Genomic DNA, 24,981 nt, shown 5'->3' on the forward strand with positions numbered 1-24,981 from the left:
GTGCCGTTGGTAGGGTCGGGAAAGTGTGCTGCGCTGGGGAAAGGGAAAAGTTAGACTCAAAGTGTATATAAATAACGACTTTGCTAGTAGTACGCTTACCACCAAGGGACCTTAAGTACTGCCATCAGAGAAAAACAACAAGTAGACACAATATAACAGAGAGCAGATTGTACACGGGTAAGTTTAGCCTGGTCCTCTCAAAACTAGCTAATGATAGCTACAGTAATGTTACTGTAGCTATCATCTGAGACTAGTGCAGACTTAAATATGTGTTCCACGCATTCAACATGGCTATCCTCAGTTGCAGAGTGGTGTTCTCCGACTCCTGCATATTAACAACATTTAGTGCTTTAGGCAGTTTATGCTGTAATGGAAAAAATTGAAATGTAATGGGCAACTTGAGCCTAAATTACACACGGCATTGAAGATAAAGTTAATGTTCACTCGACAAGTACTCGAAAGTACGACACGAATTTTGTTAGTATCTTTACCTGGCTCGAGCAGAGAGATATTGCTTAGCTTGCAAGCTAACGTGAACGTTGCAGTCTGGCTGCATATTGCGCACGACACGAAGTTAATTAAAATCAGAAACTGGCCAGCATTAAGTAACTGAGTTTTCACACGACTGCATGCGCAAACGTATTTAGTATCTTGTATTGTTTATTGTACCACTGGTCAGTGATTACATTTTTTTTTTTACAGTGGTTGTTAAGTCTCGGTTAACATGTGGGAGGTTAACGTTAACTAGTCCCAGAACGTGTTGGGTTTGCATGTTGGCTTCAACAGTGTGACAAGATGCCACACAACATTATTGGCCAAATATAATTTGACAGACATTAAGATATGAAGTTATTAACGTTGGTAGCAAGTGAAATTACCCGTCACCGTGAAAATTGAAATATTTGGCAGTCGTGTTCATATCTCACACTGCCAACTTCATAGTTCGTTTATGTTTTTTGTGAGACTTGTGACTTCTCTTCGATACGCCAGTGATACAGTTAAGAGAACTTGATTTGCAGTTTCGACATATTGTTACTTACATTGCTACTTACATTGCTAGTTGTAACTTTTGAATTCAGTGAGTTTTTTCAGCAGTGTTTTCGGAGAGAGATTGTTGTTTAAACATGTTCAAGACAGCTGATACAGCAATGCTGGAAGTTGCTGGCCTAAGTTTAAAGGCTTCTCTAACGCGAAACTTTGGTTATAGCATGCCTAGACTGACAAATATTTTGTGATTACTCCAAACGGGTAACGAGGCCCATACAATATATTTTCCTTCGGACTCTGTATGGTTAGACAATCCCCTCCTGTTACCAAAAACGTCTGAGATATGTCAACCACTAATCCATTCATAAAGTGCTGAAAGAAGTATGTGGCATATCATTTTATCAATAAGCCAAACCTTCTATCCACATCAGAATTGTCATCTTAAATGTGCCAGGGAAATAGCTAAAGGAGCAGCTCAGAAGAGGTTAATATATGATATATGATTTGGCATTATATATTGCAGGAATGGCATATCTTGGAGCATCTTGGTACTAGAAATGCTGTGCTATGTAAAAGTATGCATATTTACTTAGGCTGATAACGTAATTTTGCATTAGCTCCAGCGAAGGGTGGGGGATGGGGATTTGTCAGAGTATTGAAAGATGTACTCAAGTGTCAAATGCAGTGGTTTGGGGACATACTTGGTTGCCAGTAAAGTCAATAAATCACAGTATTATTTAGCAATACTGATCATATGACAGATTATGTCAGAAATGTAAAGCATTAAATTGGAATTATTTTTTTGGTAGGTCAATGGCCATTGTAAGTACATTGTAGTGCAATGCAATAGTGCATGTGGCCTGGTAATGTGGGCCAAAAATCATATCCTGGTATTTTTATGCTGAATACTGGTACAAAATATGTATCGTATTTACTCTGAAGAGGGCAACATTTTCAGAATGAGCCGAAAAAAGGAAATCTCTTGAAAGTACCACTAAGTAATATAGTATAGCCTATACTGTGAAAAAGATATGTAAATATAACCGAGTATGGTTATAATTTGCCATCCAAAACTAATTCACCCAACCACTGACAGAATATGCAGTAGACAAGCTCTAGATTGCTTTCGTTTTGTCCCCAGATAGCAATAAAAAGGTATTGCCTACAATAAACACCACTGCAAGTGCGTTGGACAAAACCAGAGAATAATTTCACAATCATAAAGATATCGTAGTCGGTCTTACTTGCCTTCTGTGTTTTTGAGAATCATGTTTATTTGGTAAGGTCTGGAGTTAACTTGCTGTTATAACGTTAACATTTTGGCAAATTTTACTTGGGTGCTACCCACATAATCAGCTGTGCTGCTCATCACACAAATGCAGGACCCTTACAAGTTGGACATCATTGTTAAGGTAAATAAACAGGCTTTACAACCATATAGAATTAGCATTGTAAAAACAGAGAAATGATCGACCAAACACAAATTTCCAAACTTTAGTTTAGTTCTTATGCTGGTGTTTGTTCAGTGTGGAACTGAATGAGCCGGTTTATTTAGCAGTCCTAGCACCACCACTGTCTATACAGAATCTGTTGTTGTTGTGATGTCGTTAAGATGAAAACCAGTGTTGTATTTTTTGTATCTAATATTTCCACCTTTTAATCGGTGTAGAAATGAAGAAAATAATTTTGTCTCATTTCTTTTTTTGTGGGTTTCTTATTTCACAACATAATCTATAGCCTTATTTTAAATAAATAATGCTTTTCTCGGCTTGGGGATTTGCAAATAACATGGGAAGAAAAACTACATTTTCTGGATATTTTAATGGAGGTTAAGTGAAAAAGGGTCACTGTCTTGATCACTGCCTAGATACATTTACTAATATTAGAAGGATATCTTGATTTGCCCCTGCTTCTCTGGTGATTCTTAAGCACGTGGCTGAAGGCCGCCCAATAGGAATGCAGGATTACCTTTCCCCTCTGTAGCAACAGCGACCTTTCCTGCACTCATTCATTAATTATTTCTGTGGTTTGTCTTTGCTGGTTTGGTGTTGCAGACAGCAAGCAAAGGGCTCAGATTCAGACGGAATAAAAGAGTAGCTGGAGAGAAGATGCTCCCGGCGTGTGTTAGCTCGCCAGCTGCCTCCACACAAAAAAAGAGCCTCAGTATTCTTCCGTTTGGGACGGCAACTATGACTAATCTTTTCTTTTTTTCGCAGACTTTTTCACACTAAGAATACACTTATCATTCTTAGGACTATAACACAACTGCGTAGAAGTATGACTACTGCTGCAAACGGGCATCCTGATACTTTTTATGAGACGGAAAAGGAGGATATTTAATTTTTTTGGCAACGGATGAGAGGGTGGTGTGCAGGAGAAGATGGGGGCGGGAGCTTGCAGGGTGGGGGGTTGTTTGGGTGGTGTGAGGATTGCGGGCTGTGGTTGGGTATGCCCGTATCCACGTTGGCAGAGCTGCTGTTCACACAGAGAATGTGGAATTGAGAGCCTGGTGTGCCTGTTTAGTTCCTCGGGCCAAAGGTGGGGTGAGTGCTGCCCTGTAATGTGTTACCCTGCTGTGATGACCAGTTGATACATTTTTTGCTACTGCTAGCGATGAGTTTTGAGCCAACCTCAATTGCTGAGCGCTGTTTCAGTCGCAAGGGTATGGCTTATACTTTCTTAACCATTGACATTCCTTGACTGATTTTTATTTATTGTAATGCAGCCCAGGCGATGTGACACTGTTTTGTATCCAGATGAATAGGTGTATTTTGTCATTCTGAAATACGCAATACCAGTTAAGCCGCTGCTGTCCGGCCAAAGCCTCAAAATTGTGGAAAATTCCAGTATCTTCTAATGCCATCTAGGGGGTGGAGGGATACGTAAGCATGATTTGTGGGGATTAAGTTTATTAACATTGAGATTTGGCCTTACATTATTTAAGAATACTGTTCTGTAAGTAGTCATTATTTTTACTTTCCTTAGTTTTAAGGCTCTGAAATGCAACCATTTTATGTACTGTGATGGCTTGAAATCTTTAAATGGTTGATGGCGTATATAAACCCTAACTGACGAACATTTTGTGAGGCTTGATGTCAAATGTGAATTCTCTTTCGAGTAGCATAGCCATTTAGCTGTAGCCACTGCAGAAAAAGCAAAAACTGTCCATGCATTTGTGGTGCTCCTGCACGTAAGTGGTGACATAATGGTTTGACATCTTGTTACAGGACACTAACAACAATGTAGTTGCTATAAACACATCCAACTAGTGTATAAACATTTGTCCTTAATTTACTGGAGAAGCACATTAAAAACCTAAACCTGGTTTCACATTGAGGCCGTAGTTTTTAGTTTAATAGTCACAATGTTTTGCAGCATTAGCTCTGGATTATTTAAACACTTGTCATGTAATTCTTCTAGTGTTGTTATGGTTCTTATCCCTCTGTGTTGTACCTAGCTGGTTTCTGATGCAGAAATAATAGATGACCGGTACTTAGCAATGCGCACAGGAAAGAGGATGATTTACCCTCATCATGAAATGTTTTATCATGTACCCACGTATAGATCTTTGAGATCTCTTTCTTTTACCCACTCCAGGTTATGCTGTGTTGAAAAGGAGCTGCCAACAGACAAGACCGGCCTTTTCAGACGTGTGTTCAGGACTCCTCTTTTTCTTTTTTTTTTTTCTTTTCTTTTTTTGTTTCCTGCTTAAACGAGCATGTTTCCATTTCTGTCTCTCTGCTCCATCATTTGGTTGAACCGGGGTTTCAAGCTGAGGAAAGTCCTTTGCGTTGCCAACACTGGCCAGATCTAAACTAGTTGCTTCCTGCTAGCCGCACGCCCTGCCTCCACATCGGCCACAATGCTCCTGAGCTTGGGCTGATAGGAAAACACTGCCAGACTGCATCACCTACAGCTCAAGAGCTTGGGCTCCTGTGGCTCTTGTGGCTCCTGTGCCATTGCCATTGTGTTGTCACGTTGGTTGTTTTGATAAGTTGTTGCATTTAACAAACTCAAGCAAGCCCACACGGTGAAATAAAAATGGAGGCAGATGGGATCCAGTACCGTTGTCTGCACATGTACAAGAAAGAGCGGGAAGAAGACATTGAGCTGGAGCCCGGTGACATCCTGACTGTGGACAAGGCCTCTCTGCTGTCGCTCGGCGTCCAAGAGGGAGATGAACAGCATCCCGAGGGGATCGGCTGGATCCTGGGGTACAACGAGCGCACCAAGCAGAGAGGGGATTTCCCCGGGACCTATGTGCAGTACGACGGACCTGTGAAGGTGACTCTACCCCCCAGCCATCCACGCTCCCAGAGGCCTCTCCCACCTGCCCCCACACCTGAGCCACACCACATACCGCCAGGTAAGGCTCCAGTGGGCAGACTTGAACCGTGTTTATGGTGCCTACTGAGATGAATACGTTGTACAAAATGTGCGTAGTTAAGCTATTGGTTGTAAGAGTGTGAGAATGGATTTAGGTAGAATGCTGAAATAGGCCTAGCCTAGGCCACTAAATGCAAATTTGCTCCATTTCAGGAAATATGACAATCTCTGTGTGTGTCTTTCCCCAAATATTATAATATATATCACAAAAAACAATCAATCTTATCAATTCTTATCCAACACTAGGTTGTTGAGGCCTGTTGCATGCGCTACACATAAGGATTCCTTCTCAATGTGTTAACACTAGCTGCACTGCTCCCGGTTCAGCTGAATCAAGTCTGTCACATTGGCTGCGTTATGCAATGACTCACGAACAGGTTCCACTGAATAAAAAGCTCTTTTAATGCTCCTTAGCAGCTTGGCTCACATGACGCTAGCCTTTGGAAAGTGTTATTATACAAGATGATTTCTCAGTCTAGCTGTTCGTTAAGTACTGTGAACTGCAAACTGAACTTGCCTACAAAAGAAGCGTTTTTTCCATGACATGGACAGATGCTCTGTTAAGGGGAAGTTTTCTTATTAAGAGAAAGTTGTAGTCTTGGGTGCTCTTATATCCGAATTATTCTCGAATGCTAGTGAAGTGCTCTTATTGCATTATTCTTCATATTACTGAAACTTTGTTCTGCTTTAAATGCTGAGAAGTCCTGGGATTTTAATGATGGGAAATCCCTGCACCAGGATTTTTATGATGGGAAATTCTAATGATGGGAATAGACAGGGTACGTAAGTAGACTAAGGCCCAATTTACACACAGGTTTTCGCGATGTCGGCGTCATCTTCGCGACATCTGCACGTAGATGTCGGGGCGCATTTACACACACCGCAGGAAGTTTCTCAGTTTGCCTCTGTTGATAGCGATGTTGCCTAGCAACACTGTCTGTAATATGCCTTACAGATGTCGGGTCGCGTTTACACGCACTTTGAAGATGTCGGGGACTCCCGATGGGCTGTCGGGCGAATAGTACGGGGCTGTCGGCTGAAATTCGGCCGACATCGGCACACCGACAGTTAAATTTGCGTTTAGACGCTGAAAAAAGCTGTCGGTGTACAGATGTCGGCTGTGCCGACATCGCGAAAACCTGTGTGTAAATTGGGCCTAAGTCTACGGAAATCCTCGGTGATAAGATTGGCACTACTCCTACGAATCTTCAGGAGTTCCTTAATAGAATGCACCCTATTATGACCTCAGCATTGGAGGCACAGTGGATGGCGCTGCTGACTTCCAAGCAGGAGTCCAGGGTTTGCTTCCCGTTCTTCCCCACTGGTGTTTAATTGATTGTGGTCAGTGATTTGAATGTCACTGAGGCACGCCGACAGGGGGCCATTCCCATGACAACATGGAAAGGATCCCTGCAGAAATAGACTTGTGTCTGTTTACCTCAATAACTGTAAAGAAACAGATGTTAAACTACAGAGACTGTAGAAACAGTTGTGTTCTATAGGTTCTGTCCAGTTATTGCAGTATACAGACACAGGTCTTTCTCCGAGGGGACTCTTATCGTGTAGTCAGAATTAAATGATGAGCCTCGCCGTGTTCCTTTGGATGCTTGCCCCACAGGATTACATTATATAGCCATTTTGAGTTGCTGGTTTTAGCATTCTAACTCGGTACTGGACTGATTTTGATCGTTTTTCTCCCTAGTAAAAATTTTGACCCAAACAAGATGGTACAATAGGGCCCAGGTTAAAACATCTGAGTCTGCTGCGATCACAAAATCCATGGTAGCTGTAGCAGTTCTTTGAATTCAGGGAGAGGTGTCCCTCCAGGAATAAACCTTCATGTTATGCAAAATGTTAGAACTCGTAGCTAGTGTTACTGACAAAACACAGTGTTTTTCCAAGATGATCGCAGTAACTGCCATCATTCACCTGCCAACACAGAACTTCCTTCTTTCTCCAAAGTATATTTACCTTGGTCAAATTATCCACTATCGTCAGTCATCAAAGCTATTGACTTTATAGCTCAACAATGGTCTAATGTTGCACTGTTGGACTTTATCACCAAGTGTTCCGGGAAAAAAGGACAAGGTATGAGGAATCACCGCCATCCTTGTTCTTGACATTTGGATTGATTCACCTATTCATTCACCCATACTTGAGAATACACTTTTGTATTTGTTGAATTTGTTTACAGCACAACTACCTATGTTTCTGACTCATGAATCATAGAATTGAGCAATGGGTCTGATAAGTTATTATCCCTCCCTGTTGAAATTGGGAGTAAAAAGCTTTACAGCAACCCCTACTTCTACTGAATGATAGGAGGTTTAAGGTTTAACGAATGTGGTTTAAGAGTGAAGCTCTAAAGTTTCTGAGCATGCTAAAAGGGACTCTTTATTGCTAGCTCAACTGACTAGTCTAAGCAGCAGTGCATCCATTGCCTCCTTTGTATGATCAGCAGTTTTTCAAAGATATTGGAGTAAGCTTCCAGTTGCTGTTCCAGTTCCAGCTCCATATTGCAAGCAGGACAAATAAAGATAAGGTTAATCAAGAGTTTGTGTTTGCCTGTCCTTGCACCATTATATCATGGTAATGGATAATTTTAAAGTTCTAAGCTAATCTGCTGTTTGCTCCTGTAAATTATACTTTATTCTTTTTGTTTAAGGATAGATGTGTTCACACACACACTTATATTATAAGTGGTGAGATCCAGAGATGATGACAGACTTGCTCAGATATTGAAATAAGTAAAAAAAAAAGAGGTGTCATAGCCTGCAGCAGAAAAGCCAGAAGAACTGTGTATTTCCCCCTACTTTTCTAGCCTCCCTTTTACTGCCTGAAGTGAACCATGCCTTGGCATTTTTTAAACCCCTCCCCTGCCTTCCTCTACTTCCACTCCTCCACCTCCTCCTCCTTCTCCTCGTCTGTTTCACATGCACTTCTGATACTGTCTCCAGGCAGCTATAAACTATCCGCTCGCTAGAGTTCTCAGAAAGGAGAGGCCTCTTGAATTTGTTCCTTTACTGGGAAGCTGTTGGAATTTGTTGGACACTATGCTAGGGCTCTGGCCTTCTCAGCTCCTCCAGACTATTTTCAGGCTCACTTTTGTTATTGACATATTTAGGTTGTTAAGATTGCTGTGCAAAGTAATCTTAAAACATTTTTTTTTAATTTATGTTCGTATCTGACTAATAACAACATTTTCTACCATACTGTATGACATTTTATTATTTGATTTTTAGTGCATCTGAAATAAATTTAAATAACAAGATTTGTGTATTGAAATAGTGTACTAACTGGGAGGCCACTAAGATCTCACAAGTGAGCCATGATCCATCTGCATATCCTTGATACCTGGCCACTCATCTTGGTGTGTAGACCATATGGACACCGTGAAGAAATGATATTAGGCATTAGGCCCAAAGAGGTTTTCAACTTACTGTGAATAGAGCAAGAGATAAGTGAAGCAAAGGACACAGGGTGTCTAAAAAGGGTTGAGAACATAAAAATACTGTCATCATAGTTTATGATTCCAGCTATTTAGCTTCTTGAATAACTTAGTGTTGGTATTCAGCACTAACCAGAATTGTCATGTATGTTTCTTTCACTCGCTTGTCATCCACACTTGTCTGAACATCAAATTATGCCATATGAGGACATGCCCTTAGCTTTAAATGAAGTTGACTGCAAGCCGAAATGAACAAGAATGAGTGACAGTTAAACAAAATAAAGTAATTTACATTGGAAAAGAGATTTGTATAATGAACCAATAAAAATAGTTTCAGTGTAAATCAATTTGTCGACATTGGCTCCACATGATTAAATGTCTATTTTGACGTTTTCCTTTATACCAGTGACCTTAAAAGTTTTTTTTAAACCAAGACAAAACTATTTATTTAATTAGGCTAAATCACAGTTACCACACATCTGTCTTTTTATTGGTTGCAATGAATCTTGATTCATGATTTGTTTATGCCTGGGTGTAATCTCGGTACGAGCCATTTGTGGGAATGTAAAAATGAACCTTCGAGATCCTTCGAGATCATTAGAGATCCTTAGTAACATTAGAGAAAAGACTGCCCTAGTAGCATCGAATGCAATCAAAATTTAAACTCAAGTTGAGCCTTTTTGAAAAGTATTGCATGTATGCTTCGATATCAGGAGTGTTCTTCTGTCTGACTGATTTAGCCCAGCCAGGCCTCCGACCTATAAACCCCCACAGACAGCCTGGCTCTCTGGGAATAGAGTTTACTGCCGTGATCACATGATTATAATGCCCATAGTTGTTTCTTCCCAGGGCATGCACAGTTGCAGGCCAGCCAAGATGCAGTCTGCCGAGGCCGCCATAATTGGGTAATGATTAGTTGGTTCTCTCTCCAAAAAACTAGGGATGACTTCAGGGCCACAGCTGTTTTTCCCAAAAGTTTATTCCTTTGCACGAAAGCCTGCTCCCACATTTGGTGTGTTCGCGTGTTGAGACAGGGTGTCTTCCTGAAATGGAAAATTGCTTCTAGAATAGTCCCATCTGATATGTATTTGTTTAGCGGCTAAATGTTATACAGCCAGTAAAGGTAATAACGCAGAATGCAGTAGAACCCTTCATGTATGTTTAGTGTGAACTCTGCAGGCTGTATATTGAACTCTATTTCAATGTATTTATTGAACTCTATAGCAACACCGTTTAGAGATATGATTGTTATCCATTGTAATTTTTGGTTCCTGTTAAATGCAATATTACAGATTATTAGAGAGTAAAGGCTGTTCTGTTGTGCCATTACACAACGTGTTCATCAATGTCCAAATCTGTCTCTCAACTTGTACGTTTTTCCAGCTAGGCAGGCATGTGTTTGTGTGGGTAAAATGTACACAACATATTGAATAAATAAATACATCTGGAATAAAAATAGTAATTGATTTGGTCTATCTGATGCCAGTATTTTAACTTTTTTTTGCTCAAAGATTTGATCCTCTTTTGGAAGCTAGTTCCTGAATTAAACCCTGGAAAAGAAAATGCACACTGTATAGACCAGTGATGAGTGCACAGCATGAAGCCGGGGGGGAAAAGGCAGCGGAAGAGACTGGGTTTGTGTTTGTGTCAAGGCAGAAAAAGCAAGCAAAGTTTCCATGTTTAATGTGCAGTGGAAAAGTAGAATGTGCTGACGAGGCTTTTCGTCTGAACTCCAAAATTAATAATCAGACGCGGTTTAGCCTTGCACTGCTAGGAGGCTTCTGGCTGCCAAGCCCTGGGCTCTTTGTGGTGAGCCTGAAAAGGAGGCCTTGGCACACAGCCATCAGGGCTTTTTGCTTGTTCAGGATTTTTTATTAAATCCTTTATTGTGTTCAGCTCACGCAAGGGGCTGGGGCGATCTCGGCTGCAGCTCCTGCTCCTGCAGCTGAAACCATAGGGCTGGAAGGATAGGACTCAGAGGCTCTGAGGCACTTTTCTGCTAAAGAATCCCCAAACATGCAACAAGACGTGTTGTCTTCATATCACTTTTTTCCCCCCTCCCCCAGATACTGTTGTTGCTTTTTAAATAGTGAGAAAAAGGTTTGGACAACTACATTTAAGTTTGTGCTCGCTAAAAAGAGAGGCACAGATGCCTCCCCAAAAGCCAGCGTGGAGTTGAGAGAGAGAGAGAGAGCGAGAAAGAGAGAAAAAACTCCCTTCAGCAGTGAAATCCCAAGAATCTGAGATCAACCAGCTCTCAAGGCAGCACTTAACCCAGCAAAGCAAACAGTGCACTGTCTGAGACGTGCCAAGAACTCTAGGGCGAGTTTCAGTGCACAGAGAACAACAAATCTCCCTGCAAAACGACCAGCTCTGCAGAGGAGTGATTGAGAATCAGCAGGTTAGGATTACGTTTTTAAAACATTGTAGCAGATGCACTTCTTAAACTAGTTCTAAAACTATTTTACCATACAGTCTTTACAACACCGCTCCTTCAAGTAGACAGTTATGGCTCTTTGAATTTCATCCAGCTCTATATTTGCACCAGGTTGGAGCCAACTCTCGATTGCATTCAACATGTCTCGGATCAAGTTACTTCATTTGCAGACTTAATCCGTAATCATGTGCAAAAACTTAAACTGACATGTAACATATTTTTCTCTATGCAGCGCCCCCTACACAAGACTTGACTGGACAGTTTGCACCTCCAGACATTGCTCCTCCCATTCTAATAAAGCTGGTGGAAGCCATCGAAAGGACCGGTAAGAAGATTTGATTCTCTATACAGCATGTTACCTTCACTGTGTACACTCTTGTGTCGTCACCTCAAGGCATAGTGAGATGAGCTGTCGGATAATGGATAATGTCATCTGAGTACAGTCTCGTACATTCCACCAGGTGGGATGGGACAGATGTGTGGGGACATTCTCATTTCCTGGTGCAGAAAGCTCCCCTTGCATGCCTGTCTCAGCTGCACTCCCCCACCCCTTTGGTCATTGAGACTCCATCCGTCCGTCCCAGCACATGGGAACCTTTCACAGCATCAGCAGTCTAAATCAGGGCGCATGGACTCCGGTGGCATGGGTGACTTGATGTTGACGTCCAGCACTGTGTTTAGCACGTCTGCGGGTATTAATATTGACAGACACACTGCTTTTAATGTTTTAGATGTGACCGCTCGGTTTATCTAAGCTTGCATGTGGGGGGGGGGGGACTATTTGCTTTTGCTTGTCACAGTCTCTAGCTTTCCATTTTGTGCCTGTGGTCAAGAAGACTCCGGTGTTCGTACACAGTGCTGGCTCTGTAAATGGGAAACAGACATAGTGGCACGGACCAAGCCGTAAACAATAGTGGCCAATCAACAAGTGCTTTAGGAGCATGTAAGGGTATAATTTGATAGGCTGTTGAGCCCAAATATCAACAACCTTCCACAAAATCGAATCGCAGACTGCACTTTTAATGCCTTGATTTGCCTCACAGGTCTGGACTGCAAGACACTGTACAGGACGTCCACTTCTTCGACCCCCGACAGCCAGTCCGCTCCTGCGGCCAGCCTCACCAGTGGTAAGTGCTCATCAGCTCCAGTTGCCACTGCTTCTAAGGCAACCTGTGATCAATCATATATCACCATAAACAAAACAGGAAATTGTATTGGTCACTAGAGCTGGAATCCTTCCCTAGAGATTATACCCTTTCTTGCACGTGGTGCTTATTGTAACCTCAGGATTATACAGTGTCGACTAGGATGCTGTAGGACAGGGTTTTGTGCTATACTTCATTGCATGCAAATGTTGTAATATTTCTAGTAGGCTAATTCACGGTTAGATCACATGTATTTAGCATGCTCTATCCTCAGGACTAGTGTCTGACCATAAAGTATTCACTGTTGCTGCTTGTGTCCAGTAACACCCTCAGTCTGCAACTCAGTCGTCAGTCAAGGTGTGAAATAAACACTGGCAAAATATAACAACAGTGAACTACTGTGCAGCTAAGACGCTGCAAGCACCAACACCCTGGGGCATTTTTGGCATTTGCCCCAATGTGAGGGAGGGACAGTGGTCTGACTAGACTTTCTGTCCCTGCAGAGTCGCTGGAGTCGGACATGGGACAGTGGGACACGGATGCTCTCTCGGCGGCTGTGATTGGGTACCTGCAGGAGCTTCCGTCCCCGGTGGTGCCCTCGGCGGTCCATGCTGAGCTTCTGGCAGCGGTGCAGCCTGGAGCAGGTATGGCGTGTATCACCGCAGTGTGTGTGTGTGTGTGTGTGTGTGTGTGTGTGTGTGTGTGTGTGTGTGTGTGTGTGTGTGTGTGTGTGTGTGTGTGTGTGTGTGTGTGTGTGTGTAACCGCCTCACTTGCGTCATCTCAACCGCACTCCTTTTCTCGCAGTCATTCATCCTCACTCACATTCTCACACTTTAGTGCAGAGGCTCCAGAAAGTAAACACAATTACTGCGATAAATCACTTAACAGGCTGCGTAAGGCCTTTGGATAAATGGCTAGTAGTGTGTGTGTGTGTGTGTGTGTGAGCATGTGTGTGTGTGTGCGTGTGTGTGTGTGTGTGCATGTGTGTGTGTGTGTGCGTGCGCGTGCATATGACGAAATCCCCCTGTCACAGACACCGCTTCAGCAGAGGGGAGGGGGCCATTGAAGGCGGTTCTGGGAGGTCCGCTGGTCCCCCTGCAGAACCGCTTGACTCTGCACTATCTGCTCCGGCACCTGGAGAAGGTTGGCCAGTTCTCCGAAACTAACGGTCTAGGTCCGCACACGCTTGGCCAGATCTTCGGCCCTCTACTCATCAGAGCCTCAGACATTCTGTGAGTAGTGCTTTTTTTTTGTCTTCAAATTTGTCTTTTTTGAGAAACGGTATGTGTTCATTTTGGTATAAAAGCGAGTCTTGAATGAAATTGCCCCTGGTCTAATGACTAGGTGGAGCTTTTTCGGTTTTCCGCAATCACTGAATTTTTCACGCTTTAAGGGCTCATCCCCGGAATTTGGCTTGCTCCTTGGAATTTTCCTTGATGCAAAACCGTGAAGGAATTTCCCTTACATTCCCCTCAAATGCATTCCTTACATGGGCATTTGCCGTAGGCTCAGAGCACTGTATTTCTGGAACTGGATTTACATACGTGTGCATGTATATTAAGCTTAATAATGAACATATGGGGGAAATGCAGTCACACAATTAGTGTTAAGGGTATGTTATATTTCTAGTAAGCATTATATTAGTTTCTACTTATTAAATCAATTATCGGAGGGCATAAACGTAATTCTGGGAAAATGCCAAATGACAGTAAATGCATTTAACCCTTAACAAGTTCTGTGTGCAAGTAATGTCCTACTGCTTGTACTTGGATTGGCAGGCCGGACACAGATCCAGAACTCTTTGCACTGGTGCTGGAGAGGCTTCTTTTGGAGGGAGCTTGGGAGCAGGAGCCACTTCCCCCAGGTACGCATGTCTACCTGTAGTCCTGGTTTTAGTCCGCACAGAACTTTCTTCCCCTTAAATTAATAATCTTTTTTTTGTTTTTTTTTAACAACAACATATTGATTGGTTGTCTTCTATGAACAGCTCTTCCCCCCAAACCTGCCAAAGCCAAAAGTGCCTCTGCCCCTGTTGTCAATGGAAACAACATTTCTTTAGGTGATGCCGAATGGTACTGGGGAGACATCTCCAGGTAAATATTTTGTTGCAAGTTTAGCGTTTGTCATAATGAAAGCCAAGATAACTAAAAGCCTGTACAGTCAAAAATGAATGCCATACTGCTGTACATTTTATAACATAATATTACCTGATTACGTTTTTGTTGTGTGCTAAACATAAGATAATGTAAAATAATTGTAGGGTTAAAAAAATAAAATGTAAAGTAAAATAAATGGATGTTTTAAAAGACCCCTTTTCATTCTGTTGCTGTCCTTCAGGGAAGAGGTGAACGATGCGTTGAGAGACACTCCTGATGGTACGTTTTTAGTTCGAGATGCATCAAGCAAAGTGAAAGGAGAATACACGCTTACCCTAAGGTGAGGGATGGTTCTGAACTCAATCAGCGAAAAGCTTTGTGGCTCTGAATCTAACCAATTGCTTAGTTAACGCCTTAAAAATATACCTGAATTTGCTCTGGGTGGATATACTTTTTAACTCATTATTCAGTATCTGAATTTTAAGCTCATTCACAGAATGAGTCAGTCACTCTTTTGGGGTCTTGCAGGAAAGGGGGAAACAATAAGCTGATCAAGATATTCCACCGAGCAGGGAAGTACGGCTTTTCTGAGCCACTCACCTTCAACTCAGTGGGGGAACTCATCAACCACTATCGCCACGAGTCTCTAGCTCAGTACAATGCCAAACTGGATTCACGGCTGCTATTTCCCATATCAAAATACCAGCAGGTATGCCAATGTGGTCCTCTTCGTCTGCTTTTACTACAGTTTTGACTTGTTGATAAACTAACAGTTCAATTAACCCTTAAATATAGGACTGGAAGTAATGTTTATTTAAATTCACAATTTAAATTAAAGTTTTCTCCTTTTTTTTATTTAAAAAAATATATATTATAAATAAATAAACAGTTTTTGTCACATGCTTCATTTTACTTCATGAGTAGCCTTCCATAACGCTGCCAAAGCTGAGTGGATGTGTAAAACACTGCCCCCATGTGGCCGTGTGGTGAATGACGTTGAGGCCGGGCCTGCTTTGTTTCTCAGGAGCAGTTAGTGAAGGAGGACAGCGTGGAGGCCGTGGGCGAGCAGCTGAAGGTGTATCATGAGCAGTATCAGGAGAAGAGCCGCAATTACGACGGGCTGTATGAGGAATACACACGCACCGAACAGGTACTGCGCACGCACACACACACACATTTACAACCAGGGCAAAGACATGGAGAGGAAATGAATGTCAAAGACCAGGCCTTAGAAATTCAGTGTATGATATACAAACCCTGAGCTCAGAGAGTCAATATGATACTATTTGTTTCTCCCATGCCGGGCCAAATGAGCCCGTCTCAATCGTTGAATCGTTAAAAAAACAGGAATAGCAGGTGAAACGTAGATGGCAAAATAAGACATTGGACAATGAACACAGAGGGAGTAACAGTCCCGTACGCTATTCATCTCCTTCCTCCAGGAGCTTCAGATGAAGCGCACAGCCATTGAGGCCTTCAACGAAACCATCAAAATCTTTGAGGAACAGTGTGAGACTCAAGAGCGCTTCAGCAGAGAGACCATCGAGAAGCTGAAGTGTGAGGGCAACGACAAGGAGATCCAAAGGTGGGTGCAACTAATATTATTATTATTATTTTTTAAATATTTATTTAATCGATAGTTGTAGTGAAGAGTGGGTCAGGAAATGAGAGGGAGAAGAGGCAGGGAGTGGACAGGAGAAATGACATCAGGCCGGAACCGAACCTGTGTCCTCCATGGGCATCAAGCCTGAATGTGGTCGGGGCTACTGGTTGCGCCACAGTGCCCCCCTCAACTAATATTATTGATAAAATATAATAATAATAATAGTGTACTGGCCTGTTACAATACAACACTTTCAATTGAGTTAATCTTCTTGACAGAAGCTAGTGACACTGCGTTGTATGTGTGCCTCATGGGTTCCCATTGGATTTGCTTATCTTACAAATACCAATCGTTTGCTGTCATATACCCATCAGGTAAAAGTTTTAGGAAACTTGTTGTTTCTTGTTCAGAATTCAGAGCAACTCTGAAAAACTGAAGTCACGAGTGACGGAGATTCACGAGAGCAAGAAGAAGATGGAGCAGGACCTGAAGCTACAGGCGACGGACAACCGAGAGATTGACAAGAAGATGAACAGCCTGAAGCCTGACCTGATGCAGCTGAGGAAGCTGAGGGACCAGTACCTAGTGTAAGATGAGCTTCACCTTTGCTCACCCTGACAGAGTGATGTAAATGGGGGGCAATCTGAGATTCATGTATATTCATATAAACCATTCACCAGACCTATAAAGCTATTTTCAGAGCAACCAATGGGCTCAGCATGCAAACCTTATAGGAATTGAATGCATAACCCTAGCATGCATGCATGCATAGCTACTTTCAGAGCAACCAATGGGCTCAACATGCAAACCTTATAGGAATTGAATGCATAACCCTAGCATGTAGCATAACCCTAGCATGCATGCATGCATAGCATTTAGCATGACCCTAGCATGCATTGCATGGATAGCATATAGCATGACCCTAGCATGCATACATGCATGCATAGCATATAGCATGACCCTAGCATGCATGCATAGCATTTAGCATTACCCTAGCATGCATAGCATATGACATGACCCTAGCATGCATGGATAGCATACAGCATTACCCATGCATGCATAGCATATAGCATGACCCTAGCATGCATGGATAGCATACAGCATGACCCTAGCATGCATGCATAGCATTTAGCATGACCCTAGCATGCATAGCATATGACATGACCCTAGCATGCATGGATAGCATACAGCATGACCCATGCATGCATAGCATATAGCATGAACCTAGAATGCATGGATATCATATACCATGACCCTAGCATGCATGCATACCATATAGCACGACCCTAGCGTTGCACAAGCTTTACGAGCTGGTCTACATGTACAGGATCAGATAATTTCCTATGAATGCTGATACTGTTCTTTTGGTCTCATAGTTGGCTCACGCAGAAAGGTGCGAGACAGAGGAGGATCAACGAGTGGCTTGGGATCAAGAATGAAACTGAGGAGTAAGTGCCTTTTCGCTCTGTTGGCATTAACTAGGGTTAGGGTTAGGGTTAAAAATGTATAGTTAGAGTAAGGAAAACCTTACCCGTTGGGATATCCTATACCAGCACCACTCACTCAAGTCATGTTGCTTAATTATTGTCTAGTTGGTTGACAATCATTTTGTTGTGCTCTCAGCTTTTACTCATTGGTGGATGACGAGGAGGACCAGCCGCACCAGGACGAGCGCACCTGGTATGTGGGTAACATCAAGCGCTCGCATGCCGAGGAGCTGCTGCGGGACAAATGTGATGGAACCTTCCTGATCCGCGAGAGCCAAACGCAGAAGGGCTCGCTCGCTTGCTCAGTTGTGTAAGTCGAGCACCAAAAGACACCTGTCAATTATTCAATCTATAAACAGATCTGATCAGGGGACTTATGGCGATCACTATTTTGTTTTTGATTGTTGTACCCAAGATTGTTGGAAAAATTATGTTTGGCTTGTGTTTGATGCAGCAATCAGTCTTACTCCGGAAATATACTCAGCGGATTCCGGCGGCCCTCTTTGTATCCTGTTTTCTTTTGGAAAGTTTACTTCATGTAGATGCAACTGGGTGGGATTTTTTTTTTAGAAGTGGCCTGATTATTGTGTCAGTTTAGCAACAATTTAGCAATAATAGTCTGAAAGATGAGTCACAATCATATCTATTGCAAAGTAAGTCTAGGGATCACTTTTGTTGATCAAAGCAAATTCTCGATCCAGGATCCAGACCACTCATAGGTCCCATCCTCTGTGTTCTCTATTTCGTCAAACATCCCCTCCAAACCGTGATTTTGCGAATTATGTTTGTGTGTGTTTGACAGTTGGTTTGTGTGGGTTAGGGTGTGTTCACCGGTTGTGGATCTGCATTTATGTCTCTGGGGGAATCACTTCCTTAAATCCCCTAGAGGTCGCACGCTGATTCTCTCTTGGTCTTTTGTCCATGCACTCTATTGAGTGTGTGTCTCTGCCCCAAGCAGATGAAGCTCTGAAGAGTGTAAGAAGGTTCTACTTGTTGTGCCTCTAGTTGTGTTCTTCTTAGTTTGCATTATTTAGTTGTGGTCCATCCATCAGTCAATCTTTCAAGGGAAATATCTGGGCTTGGGGGGGTTGCAGGAATGTACCTACCTAAAGTGCGAGTTAAGTTATAGTTAGAGGAGATAGCATGAGAGGAAGGATAAGGAGAGTTATAAAAAGGGAGAAGGTAGTGCAAGTTAGGAAAAGAGGTGCTTTCTGAAGAGTTGGGTTTTGGAAAAGCTTCTCTGGTAGTGCCAGAAACGAGCTGGGAGCCAAGAGCTACACCTTCTAGCTTTGTGTCCCCTCTTTCCACACGAAAAACAAACAAAGTTCTGCTTTTTTTTTTTTATCTGTTGTCCTTGCAATTCTTTGTTATGTGTCCTTCTTGACAGACAGTTCCCTGATGTCTCCCCCTTCTGTCTTGGCAGTGTCTTGCGATGTGACCCTCTTCTCCACATGCAATGCAAATGATAACCTCCATTGCATTGCTTCTCCTGAAGCTTTTACCTCTATGTTGCCAATCAGAAAAATTAGAGGATTCCGGCCCTCTTTGTGTTTTTTTGGGGAAGCTTACTTCCTATAGCTGCAACTGGGTGGGATTTCTTAGAAATGGCCTGATTGTGACTCATCTCTCAGACTATGAAGAAATTATTGCTGAAATTACACAATTTAACAACAATCATATCTATGGCAGAGTAAGTCTAGGGATCACTTTTGTTGATCAAAGCAAATTCTCGACTACAAGCTCGCTTTATTTGTGACTGTTATTCCACTTACACAACTCACTAGAAAGGCTATGCTCTAACTGTCTGTTAGCAATGAAATCTTATACCCAACCACATCCACAACTTCAATTCAAATTATAACTTCATCACGTCACATCGGACTAAATCACAACCTTTGAATTTGTGTTATAAAATTAGAATTTATTTCTATAAAACTTTGTGTTCATGCTACTACCCAGCTTACTTGGTTTAATACTTTGCCACGGTTTGTCGGGCCCACCACACTTCTTTGGGTCGTATTAAACACAATGTCACACTAGCGTCGGCTTATAATACTAGTGGAGATTAATGGAGTTTTTAGGCACAACCACAATACTCAGAGGTAGAAACTCCGGGCTTCAGAAAGTAAAAGTCCTACCACTTTGTTCCATGATCCTTTGACTACATTTACAGCTGATTCTTAGGACAACTCTTTAGCCAGGTAGATGAGCTCATTAACGAAACAGTGCACAGGTAGAACCAATAGATAGATAGATAGATAAAACTTTATTGCCACACAACAATGTTGGTGGTATTCTTTTGTCAGAGGTAGCTCAGACCAGTAAGGAGGGAAGAGAAGGGGGAAGAGGAAAAAAAAATACACGGAAGGACTTTCACTTTCTGAAGCCGGGAGTTTCCACCTCTGAACAGTACATTATTAAACTTCCCTGTTCCCTAGTAGTTATGGCACAAACCACACTACTTTGGGTTTTAAAGATTCATACCCAAGAATACACTTGTGCCATTGAGGGGAAGTCCACCAGGAAGCCAATAGAACTGTAACACATTTTGCTGCTTGAACACAGCTGACAATCAGTGAAATGCAGCCAGTCTGACCAGAGACTGCACCACCCTTCAAGCGTGTGTACTCACTCACTCACACACACACACACACACAAACACACACACACAAACACACACACACACACACACACACACACATACACACACACACACACGTGCCTGACCTGACCTGAGGTGACCCTGCCATGTTTGCTTTCCCTCCTGCAGGATGGATGGCGAGGTGAAGCACTGCGTGATTTTCAAGACCGCCACGGGCTATGGGTTCGCAGAGCCTTACAACCTTTACAGCTCCCTCCGAACCTTGGTGCTTCACTACCGGCACACCTCCCTCGTCCAGCACAACGACTCGCTGAATGTAACCCTCGCCTACCCGGTGCTTGCTCAGCAGCCAAGATGAATGCGGTACCCAGCAGCTGTGGGGATGGCCCACATCATTCACCAGTTATAGTTGTAGCAAAATCTCTTGTTTATGTTAGAAGATAAAAAAGTGACAAAGCACAAAAAGCTGATATAGGTTATCTGTAGACAAAGAGAGAGTGAAAGAATGTGAAGATAAATGTGTGGCTTTTATTCCAGCCCAACAAGTTCTATAGAAGACAAAAGCAGCCACGGCTGCAAGTGTGCTGGCTGAGGTACTCTGTTGTGTCATAGAAAATACAGTTGCAGGCATTTGTTTTTCTTACAGAGAGGAAACTGTAGTGATGCAGTATGTTACTTCCAAAAGACAGAGAGAGTTTTTATGTCTTTTGTGCTCTTTCGTGGAGCAATTTTTGTTTTTCCTATTCCGCAAAAGCTTGATTAAGTGCCATTAAGCTAGACTTGACTTCCTATGTGAATTGAACGGATAGGAATTGGAGAGTTTGGTGAACGGATGAGACGGTGGAGAAGAGAATGCTGCAGCTTTAGAATGAAATGTATATTTGAACTCTGACACTGCTGTGGGTTCTTGCGTGCGCATGTATGTGTGCGCACAAGTTGATACCATGTGATGTATTTTAGTTCACCTGATTGGTGGACTCCTTTCATGTGATTTTCTGAAGATGTGAAAAGAATGAATGATGGCAGTTTCACATGTGGAGCATAGTCTCGACCAACAACCCCCCCCACCCTACCCCCCATTCGTTTTTATATGCGTGTAAGCGAGTGCTACTCAGAAGAGATGCTGCCATATTTTGTAGATGTCCATTCATGTATGTGTTTTTATAGTCACAGAGGATAGTTTTTCAATCCTTTAGGTCTACCGCCTAGTAGCTTTTCATGACCACAGGCAGTCTTTGAAACATCATGGGTAGTATCATCCTGTCCAGGGCCACTGATACATTAAGCTCTCAAAAACTGAAAGTCTAAAAGCCATCTGCTGAAACCAGTTTATCAGGCACAAAACGGCCGTCATTGTCCCGCACAAAGGAAATTGTTCTAAACCCTGCTGTTTTCAGGAGTTGATCTTTTTTTCCCCGTTTTGCAAAAGGACAATAAGCATTACCACTGTGGTCAAAGACTCCCTGAAACAAAGCGTGCTGTGCCTATTTCGGATGTTATCCAATCTCCTCGGAGTGCATTTGTGTTCACCTTAGGTAATAGATAGTTGAAAACGGTTGTATACAGTATTTTGAGTAAGTATCCATAAGTAGCACCTTTATTATTGCACCCAGGAAAGTGTAGTTTCGCTCTCACAAAGAGGGTACACCACAAATGTTAGTCTTGACGTACTGTTGCAGTAGATATATTGATCTAAATGTTTAATTATATAAAAATAGAGAATATCAATATATGGATGCATTGAGGTTCATATAAGTGATATGTGAAAGTTTGGATAGAAAATCTGTCATCAAATGACCATACAGGACATGTGTTAGAAATGCTTGTCCTCTAAAATGTATGCTAAATCTGTTTATTTTAAGATTTATTCTGAAACATTGCAGCACTTTTGGTAAATAAATGACCATTTAATTTAGTATGATGGTAATAAACAGACTGAACTTCAAACAGAATTTGGTCATTTTAGTAGCCTGGAGGCCTGAGCAAGTGAGTTATGCTGAGTGAACGTGAGATATTCTAAAAGTGCCTTGAGCCTTTGGACAGTCTAAGAGGAGAAAAAAATAATAATTCTAGAGGCGTATATCATGACTTTGTATGTGGATTTTGTTTCAGAGATTTCCGAAGGAATTTCGGTGTGATATTGGTGTTGCTATGGTCACTGTTACTCATTACTGACAGCACTCTACCAAGTTGCCCTTCATATTGCGAAAGTCATGTCATGGGATTGGCATGGCTGACTTAATCACCATGTTCAGATTCCTTCATGAAAACATCCTCCTGAAAAACTATTAATGTGAATTAACGACCCAAAGCCTTATTACTATAAATGTAAAAATATATTTTTGATGGATTCAAAGCCTATTTGAAACAATCAGGAGACTTATACAGGGCATACATGGTTGTTCACAAGCATATATGACGCCAAATACATATACCTAACCACAGTAATATTCCCTTTCCTTATAACCTATAATTATTAAAATGATAGAAATTTAAGCAATAAAAGCATTTCATTTTTTTTTTTAACATAAAACAGAATACAGCTGCCTTGCTAAAAGAATAGGAAAGCACTTAAGCATTGGTCAGGAATCTACAGTAAGTCTCTCACTCTTTCTGCATGTGTGATTTAAAAGGAAGTCGTTTTGGAAGGTTGTTGATTGGTACTTGGAAAGAGTTTAAGCAGTGAATCCTTTGAATGCACTACAAAGCACAGTTTTAACTAACTGAAGTTTAGAGGTTTCTTTTTTACTTATATGTACAGTATAACATGCTCAGTATCCTTGAGAGACACATTTAGGTGGTCTGGCTAACCAACAGCTCTTTATCATAAGATGAATATATCAGAATGTTTTTTTTCTCTCCGTGGATGGCACCAGAAAGGATCTCAAATGGAAAAGTCAGCTTCATACATCTGTGTTTTACTGAAATCTCTACAGATCCTAAAATAAGCTAGCTTGATATGTTTTTTTCTCCCACTTGTACAATTACAAAATGTTTACATCTAAAGAACCAAATAGCAGATGTGTTTCAAAGTCAGTTTATCTGTTGAGATACAAATTGTTTGACGATTCTGGTGTCTTTGTTTTATTAAACTTGAACTTTCTTTTTTTAATCTTGTCTGTGTTCTCAGTGTTCCCGTGATGCCACCCCTTGGCATATTAAAACATTGGAAAAAAGAACTGATGTGTCTGTATGAACTTATAAAGTGAAACAACAAAATTAAACAACAAACTATCCAGGCAAAGTGGTCCTTGATTTGTTTCTTGCAAGTGTCCTTACCTGAAAACTGAGTTGTGAACTGTGCATGAAGTATGCACTCAATACATTATGAAGTATGCACTCAATAATGTTGACTAATGCACACCTCCATTCTAATGTATTGTCTTTATGTGATTTAAAAGTTTATTATTATTGGGCCAGCTTGATACCTGAGCCGATCCCAAGGACCCTTGAATCTCGCGTGGCTCTGTGGGGTAACCACAATTTTTTTTTTTTTCTGCCAGTTGTTTTGATGTTTTTGGCCATTTTTGTCTTGTATGGAGGTCTTTTTGAATTTTTGAAGTTGTAGTCTTTTTACTGGTCTTGATACTTGATACTGCACTTGACCATCAAGTCGTGTCTATGACCCGACACCTTACAGAGATTGTAAGATTTTGTTGGTCTACCTGTCTGAAAAAGTTGAATCTGCGTATATATCGCCTCACAATAGCTGGAAGTTGATACTGCTTTAGTCACAGTGCCAGGGTCCGAACAATCGTGGCAACGCTGCTAAAAAGGGAACAGTCAGCATGTCTTGTGTGTAGGAGAGCTCATATGACTGCCGATGGGAAACTGTGTAGTCACATGCTTCAGGCATAAACACCTGTCTCTTAAAAGGAGGGCCGGGTGGCCCATGAGTCAATCTGAATTGGCCCACGTGGTGTATTCTCGTGATCTTCACTTTGTTATTTAACTTGGCCTATAACAAATATGGTTAGTACAAAGTAAATCAGGATTTGTGAAAAATGCTTCCTTAAAGTAATACAGGCCAAGTTGCCAACCATGTTTTATTTACCCGTGTGTAGTTGGATATGCTGCATTAAATGAGCTAAATATATCCACAAGGACTGTACCAAACAGCATGACGTTTACTTATTCAGCAGATTTAAAAGAATTCTCAAAACATGGTTGATAAATAACCAAAAATTAGATCATTAGTGGGTAAGCAGTGGAATTTAGTTTTGTTTATGGTTAAGGACGAAGTTGAGCTTGTATATTGGGATTTTATAGCCTTTTTTCACTCTGGCAGGGGGACTGCCAATGGAAACTAGCCTTTTGGCTATAATTGGGTGCATTTGCATTTTAATGTTCATGAATGTACACTGTCCCTCTTGATCAAATACATATATTGATTGATTGGTTCAATTATAAAGGCTTCATTTAAGGATTTTTGGATCAATTTGCAAATAGTGTATTGAAATGAACAGAAGGCTAATTATCTCCTACTCGTCCCTTAGACTACAATGTCACATCTAAAAAATCTTCTGAAAGAGAACAAAACGTCCCAAGAACATCTGTTTTTTCACTGGGAGATATCTCTTATGATCGTGTAATAATTTATGAATCTCGAGTGCCTACAAGAAAGCACGGTCTTGCCGGATTTTAATGACGCTATACATGTCACGTGGTTTGTCGCCCAATCATAAAATAGACCTCCAAAACAAATCTTTCCGAATAAGTTTGTAGGAAGAGCATGAACTGACTCATTTAAGTTCCATACCGGTCTATCAGTGTACTGTCGGTATTTTGA

At 41.7% G+C, this 24,981-nt stretch overlaps 1 protein-coding gene across 6 annotated transcripts; it reads left to right on the top strand.

Annotated features, from left to right (window-relative positions):
- On the top strand, positions 1–21,250 carry pik3r2 (phosphoinositide-3-kinase, regulatory subunit 2 (beta)). 6 transcript variants are annotated; one of them, XM_080859662.1, is made up of 17 exons: positions 1–177; positions 2,344–2,399; positions 4,585–5,353; positions 11,491–11,583; positions 12,302–12,385; positions 12,907–13,047; positions 13,438–13,636; positions 14,183–14,268; positions 14,392–14,497; positions 14,742–14,840; positions 15,029–15,209; positions 15,525–15,650; positions 15,943–16,085; positions 16,514–16,690; positions 17,480–17,551; positions 17,727–17,900; positions 20,361–21,250. In XM_080859662.1, the coding sequence occupies exons 3-17, from the start codon at positions 5,029–5,031 to the stop codon at positions 20,548–20,550; spliced, it is 2,196 nt and encodes a 731-aa protein (XP_080715788.1). In that variant the 5' UTR covers positions 1–177; positions 2,344–2,399; positions 4,585–5,028; the 3' UTR covers positions 20,551–21,250. The 6 variants fall into 6 exon arrangements, with proteins under 6 accessions (XP_080715788.1, XP_080715787.1, XP_080715792.1 ...); XM_080859661.1 differs by lacking the exon at positions 2,344–2,399; XM_080859663.1 differs by lacking the exons at positions 1–177; positions 2,344–2,399 and adding an exon at positions 3,462–3,530.
- The last annotated feature ends 3,731 nt before the right edge of the window (positions 21,251–24,981 follow it).

This window comes from Sprattus sprattus (genome assembly GCF_963457725.1).
Source record: "Sprattus sprattus genome assembly, chromosome: 20".
Classification (NCBI taxonomy): Eukaryota; Metazoa; Chordata; class Actinopteri; order Clupeiformes; family Clupeidae; genus Sprattus; species Sprattus sprattus.